Source organism: Morone saxatilis, unplaced genomic scaffold (assembly GCF_004916995.1).
Source record: "Morone saxatilis isolate NCDOM2014 unplaced genomic scaffold, NCSU_SB_2.0 Contig6, whole genome shotgun sequence".
Taxonomy (NCBI): Eukaryota; Metazoa; Chordata; class Actinopteri; family Moronidae; genus Morone; species Morone saxatilis.
In genome coordinates, this window is record NW_023340206.1 from 1442866 (window position 1) to 1449560 (window position 6695).

The 6695-nt window shown below is 39.0% G+C and overlaps 1 protein-coding gene across 4 annotated transcripts in view; it reads left to right on the forward strand.

Annotated features, from left to right (window-relative positions):
* Window positions 1-1084: 1084 nt before the first annotated feature.
* Window positions 1085-6695, forward strand: part of cep70 (centrosomal protein 70) — an 8897-nt gene continuing 3286 nt past the window's right edge. For 2 of the 4 annotated variants that reach the window (XR_004797326.1, XM_035677422.1), the window contains exons 1-10: window positions 1085-1203; window positions 1715-1735; window positions 2139-2238; window positions 2512-2635; window positions 5013-5193; window positions 5402-5577; window positions 5863-5922; window positions 6118-6217; window positions 6298-6386; window positions 6465-6542. Coding sequence is in view for 3 of the 4 variants with exons in the window: in XM_035677422.1 (XP_035533315.1) it covers window positions 1727-1735; window positions 2139-2238; window positions 2512-2635; window positions 5013-5193; window positions 5402-5577; window positions 5863-5922; window positions 6118-6217; window positions 6298-6386; window positions 6465-6542 (917 nt within the window). In the remaining variant the exon portion in view is untranslated. The remainder of the gene's footprint in view (window positions 1204-1714; window positions 1736-2138; window positions 2239-2511; window positions 2636-5012; window positions 5194-5401; window positions 5578-5862; window positions 5923-6117; window positions 6218-6297; window positions 6387-6464; window positions 6543-6695) is intronic. The other 2 variants (XM_035677423.1, XM_035677424.1) reach the window with 2 other exon arrangements.

Here is a 6695-nt window from a genome sequence, read left to right on the forward strand (position 1 = left end):
CCACAGTCTGTTGGGGCCAACATGAGATTGCAAACCAGACACCTGTGTAAGGACATTTGCTGCCTGCCTGTCTGAGTATACATTCTTCTGAAATTATCATATTTAAAACACGATTCCACCTCTGGCTCCTCCCGTATGCCTGATCTGAACATTCATTTGCACATTAATGAGGAAATGGCTCAAGGTTCAGGCAGTGTTAATATAAACATGATAACAAGCATATTGAGACACAAATGTGTGATATAATTAACGCATCACTCATCTTATTAAACAACTTAATTAGCATGTTATGTTTAACAGAATATGTGTCTTTTGTTGTTTTAAATATGGCTGTTTGAGCCCAGAGTCAGTCATTTAAAAAAAATTGTTATGGTGCGTGAGATATTTGTTTAAAGGAGACAATGTTGCATTGTGAAGAAGTGCTGAGACATGTCTGCCATCTTGTGGTTTCTAACATTTAATACAGCAACAGTGTCACTGCATCTGCCTCATTCATTCTTAGAAAGGATGGACCACCTATCTTAATCAGTGGCATTTTGTTTGTGTTGCTCAAAGCATTGAAAAACTCCACAGCAATGTGTCTTAACAGAAACAGTGTAACAGTATTAAAATCCACACACCACACTTTGGACAGTTTCCATATGAACTATTTCTTTAAGGAATCTGGGGTCTTTCTTTGAGCTGTTTACAAAGAAATATTTGGCTTTGGGATATAAATGGATGTTACAGTTTACCTTTGTACTGGTAATCTTAGGGTACGCTTCCAGGGAATGACTCAAATATAAATAAATAGAAAGATTTTGGTCATAAAAATGGCTATTTCTGTATTTTTACATTTATTTATTTCTGTATTAATGATTTATTTCTGTATTTCTACATTTATTTATTTATGCTTTCTGTAATTTTTTGTCCTTTACAGAATATGATATGATATGATAGTCTGGATGTGGAATGAATAATGATTCTTTTGATTTGTAAATCTCAAGATGGCTATCCTGCAAAATTGTCTCTAAAACCTAAATTAAATTAGAATCTGGTTGCTGGAATAATCTCCCGCATCCCATTGGCTGAATACGATTACGTCACAGCGCACTTGTTTGAATGGCGGAAGAGGAGAGGCGTATGGTGGAGTAAAGTAAATAGTAACGTCTGCTGTTTTGCACTATTGGAAAACTCGGTAGCTGATAACGGAAACACCAATTGGTAACTCTCCTAGCTATTAGTAGCATATCTTCCACTTTCTAAGTAACAAATACACCGCTAATATTAAGTGGGAACGCCACCTTGTTAGCTACAGAAGCTAACGCAGCTCTAAAGTTGAATGTGCTTACTTGAGAACATAATGTAATGCATGGACTTATGTCAGTAGACCATTTGTGGAGAAATTGCATATGAAATCTAGCTGGTTCCTGTTATTTCTTTTCATCTGGATAGAGCCTGACGAGCAACTCTTAGTCAAACTGTCGCAGTTAATTATTATTTTAATGGATTAAAAGTATCTCTCGGCCGGCTCCTTGTACGCCGAATTTACCAGAACAACCTCAAGATTCCTAAATGGTTATTCTTTTTCTAGTTATTGGTTAGGTGTTTTTACCAACAGCTCTGCAATTTAAAATTGACGGTTTTTGAAAAGGAGTTCAGCGTCAACGTCAGTCGGATTTGAACTGTCGCTCTGTGAACACTAACGCCGTGCATATTGTTTTATTTCCTGCAGAGCGGGGAAACGATGGAACAGGTAAGTCGTTGTTAAATTAACATTATTTTTCTGCTAACCCCTGGCCAGAGAGGCTGGTGTTTGGAAGGGAGGGGTGGGTCGCCTTTCCTTCATTGTTGTGGTGCTGTGGTGGCAGCTCCTCTCAGCTGTAGGAAGTGCAGAAACCTGATCACTGGTGGGTTTGACAGGAGGCACCTCAGCCAAGAAAAGCACTCAGGTCCTGCAGTGATCAGGGAGATGTGCTCCGTGGAGGACTTTTAAGAATGGACAGCAGGACAGCTCATTTCATACAGTCAAGAAATAAGACATATGTTTACCTGTGGACTTATAAGCAGTTCCAGGTAGAGCTCAGATTTCTTCAGGAGGTGATGTTTGACTGTCATTCCTACGTTTTCCTCACTGATTGTTTCTGTCTGTGTTGCAGCAGGAGCAGGTAGAATGGGACGATGTGAATAAACTTTTGCAGCATCATGGTTTCAAGCCAGTGTATTTTGCGGATCCCGTAGAGAATAAGACCCTTTCGGGTAAGAGTTCAATATTGTTCCAGTTTCTTGGCTGTTCTAGTTAAATTGATATTGTGTTTGAAGGTACTAACTCATGTTGACCATACTTCATTGTGCAGATTAAAATCCTATTCTGTTTTGGCATGAAAACATGTTTAGCTGCATTTTTGCCTCAGTAGTTTATTCTTGTGGCATTGGAGTAGCATTTTAAAATGATTGCAAAGACTTTGAGAAGTTTGCAGATACTTTATTTTTTAGCGATGGACAATATGAGTACTCTCCACGTGCCCTTAGATTTGGTTCTGCTGGACAAGAAGTCAGCTGGTGAGATCAGGATGACTCTGAGGACGATGCTCACAGACTCAGAGAGAAGACAGACTCTCATCCAGGAGCTCATCAAGTCCAACAACCAACTCAAGTAAGTCCGACAATGATTATTTGTGGGGAATGACAGAATAGTAAATGGGTTTGGACTTTAATGTTAAATGTAAATGATGAAGGCATGGAGGAAGCTTACTTTACTCTTTCTCAATACTAGTGTAGAGTTGGGGAGATGAGAAACATTGATAAATATCCAAAAGGAGAGTAATACAAAATTTAACTTAACATTTATTTGGCTTTTTGATGTGTGAATGCAAACTTCAGATGCCTTTTTGTGGCAGAGAGAAGTGACAAAGCAGCAACGAGTGCATAGTAAAAATACAAGAAAGCATCTTAAAACAATCTACCCTTTAGGAAGTACTTCAGGAAAAACTTTCATCCCTCTCAGATAAAAGTGGTTTATTGCTCATCTCCCTGTCCTTCTGTAGTTTGGAATCCATAATATATATATATTTTTATGTTTACAATGGAAGCCGTGCCTTCCGCCACGGTGACAGGCAGGTTTAGAGTTTTGTAATGACTGGAAAGATGCCGGCTCCCCCTTGGCGTAATTCAAATTAAATTAGGATATCCATATATGAGAGTGTACGTTAGCGAGCTAGATGGCTTCTTCAAGTCACACATGAGGATAGTTACGGTTATCCCGATAAAGCAAATTCACCAGGATATACTTCTACCTAGTACTCCTACCCAGTATTGGGATGCCATTCAGGAACCAATTGTGGTTTCATACGTGTTTATTAATGTTTTTTATTTGAAAATTAAAAAATCCCAACTTACTGATAATATACTGTATATTTTATTTCTGTATATTTTGTTGTATCTTTCTTTTTACCACAAATAGCTGGCCAAACATGGATGACTTGACATAATTTTTTTTTTTTTTTTTTAGATATTTTCAGTGCAAACATAATGTTAATCTAGATAAACAACAGTAAACATAAGATCCCAAATCCTAAATGGTGACATCCAGCCGTTGTACAAAAAGATCCATCACAGAGGAGGCAGATTCCTGGACGTAAACAGTGGAAGAACAGCTGAGGGTCTTTTACAGTGAATACATGCCTGCAGTGTGTATTACTGTGTGTGTTAATGCATCCGCATCTATTTAATAATGTATCTGCAGCGTGTGTTGACCACCTGTCCCCCTGTCATTTAATCTGATCAGCATCAGATGAGTATCACAGATACGCCTCCTGTGCAGGTATGAAGTCTCAGCCTGAGGCCGCGTTCCTGCTAGAGTGATGATAGGGAAAGCAACTGACTATAACAGTGGTCATATTTCTCCACAACCCCTCCAGGGAAACAAATCATTTAGTCCAAATAAACATCTTAGTTAGTAAGTTAATTAGTCACCAAGTCTGTGGGAAATGACATGTTATCATTGTATATCAAACATTTCTGTATTTCAGAAATGCCTTAACAATGACATTTAACCTCAAACAATCAGTTCATGGTTTGCATTAAATGCTTGGTCAGTCTTTTTTATCTATTCTGTGGTTGGATATATTCTGATATGAGTACTGTATATGTTGGTAATTTTATGCAAACATTTGAATCACACAGCTCTGTTTGAGGGATTTTTCTCATAAAACGGTTCAATCTTAGATGTATTTTGGTGCATGTGTTTGGTCTGTTATTCACTATATACTGTAAATGGTTATTCAGGGTTTATGTGGGTACTTAAAAAGTCTTAAAATTCAATAATCTGAATTCTTGCCCTTTAAATGTCATTACATTTATAAAAGTGCAGTCACTGCAGCTAGTTACTAACACTAATTGCAATGGTAATAAACCGGTGGCGTCTCTCATCGATAACGAGAATACATAGATCAAGGGCACCATCATATATATATATATATCACACCCTAACAAAATGACAAAAAGAAACCAACATGGAACCACAAATGCAAACTGTGCCGCCAGGCCAGAATTTATCAAAGTATACCTTTCCTCACATAAAAAAAAAGCTACTTGTAGAAGTAATAAGTTAAATGTTTGTTTCTTTCATCTAATATGGGTAAGCGCAAGTTCTGGCTTCAGTTTTGGCTCGAGAACGGAACATTTATTGTTAAGTTGAAGCCTGCTGAAAATAACAAATTTGAAACCTGCTGCACCTTGTGCAAGAAAATGTTTGAATTAGGATTTTATTTTGTATTAGGGACGCATGGGAAGTCAGAAATGTTCAGTTTAATGTAAATAAATTCATTTAGTTAGTAATTCTGGGACTTTGTTTGCCAGTATGGATGTTAAATAGGTATTAAATTGCTTTCATTTAGAGAATCTTTAAAAGTCTTACATTTAACTTACTTGTACTTCCTTGTACTTGGTGAGCAGTCGTGGACCATAGCTGCAGGTGACGAAAGCGCACTTTTGTGAGAATGATCCTCGTCTGTGTGTGTCTGTGTCCTTAGAGAGGAGGCTCATGAGCACGTGAACCGAGCGGCTCAGCAGTCTCAGAGGGCCACGGAGCTGGAGGGGCTGCTGGACGTGGTGAAGACTCGAGTCCAGGACCTGGAGGACCGCTACCTCGGCAAGGCCGTCGAACAGCACGGCCACACACAAAGACTGCAGCAGGAAAAACAAGAAGCACAGGTATGTCAGTAGACTGCCACTGTAAGCCACTGCAGGCTGAGATTTCTCAGATTGCACATTAGTTTACATCCATGATTAATTATAAATAAATAAATTATAAATGTATTTTATTTTTTGGCATTGAAATAGGTTAACAGATAATTAGTTAATTAGTTAATATTATCTATCGTCAGCTGCAGCCTTCTCAGTGAGATACAATCCTTTGCAGAAACTGTGTCAGGCTCTGGAGCAGAGGCTGTCCAAGCAGAGGGAGGAAGCAGCTCAGCTTCAGAGGAAACTTTATTTCACCATCAAAGAAGAAGAGCGACGATTGGCTCGACAGAGTCAGACCTTCCAGCACATCTGCAACAAAGTCAGCCAGCAGAACTCCCCTGCAGACCAGCAGTAAGGACATCCATTGAGAACTATTCTCTGTAATATGAGCACCTTTTGACAAAGATACTGATTATTTTGTTATTATTGAAAAACTTCCATTAGGTTATACTAGCATGGAACATGTGAGGCCCTTTTAAAGATAGAAACTTAAATGTCGAAACTGTTTAGTCATATCTGAAGGTCCACTTAATAGATTTTTCCACAGCTCTCAACTGTATCTTGTGGTCTTCCTCAAACAGAAACTGCTCTGTGATGAATTGATTGCTGCATATTTCCTGGTTTTTCTATCTGCAGGGTTCTGGATGTGATCGACTTCTATGAGACTAAAATGACTCAGCTGCTGGATGAGCTCAGGTAACATGCAGCGCAGAGAATCATGTGTCTTTATTAGAAACAAAAAAACGGTAGTAAATGTGCCCTTGAGCAAATTTTGGGACGTTACTTTATATCAGTTGAAGAAATTGGTGCGTTATCTTTTTATAAGCCATATAGATCAAACAATGAACACTTTTGCCTCTGCTTATACTAAGCTGCTCATTTTAAACCCAGATCTGTCAAAGGAGAGCCAGCAGGAAATCATGTGGTTCATCAGACAAGAATCAAGAAGGCATCCAGCAATGTTACTCCGTCTTTTAAAACTATTCTCAAGGTAACCTGTCAAACGTTTCATTCATGTTCAGATAGTTCTTCCCCTAAAGCAGCAGGTAATACTCCTGTATCTCTTTCAAGGCGTACCAGGAACAGCAAAAGGGAAACAAAAGTCGAATAGAAGAGCTGCAGAGGGACGTGGAGCGCCTGAAGCAAGAGCTGGAGACGAGGTGTGTGTTCATCCAGCTTGGAACAGAAGCATACGCTGTCATTATCAGTATCCATGCTGACTGTGTTATCCTGTGTAGGCCGACACTCAAAGAGGTGAAGTTCTACAAACACAAACTCCGCCGATTGGAAGCGTTGAACGCACACAGTAACACAAGGTAGGAACGCTGACGAGTGTAAAAGACTGCCCAGTGCTCACTGGTGGGATGAGGGCTCTGGCAGAAAATCATCTGTGTGTATCTTGTTTACAGTGTTAGCACTGCACAAACAATGTTTGAGCCTTCCACTGATTTGGTATACACTGTTGGTAT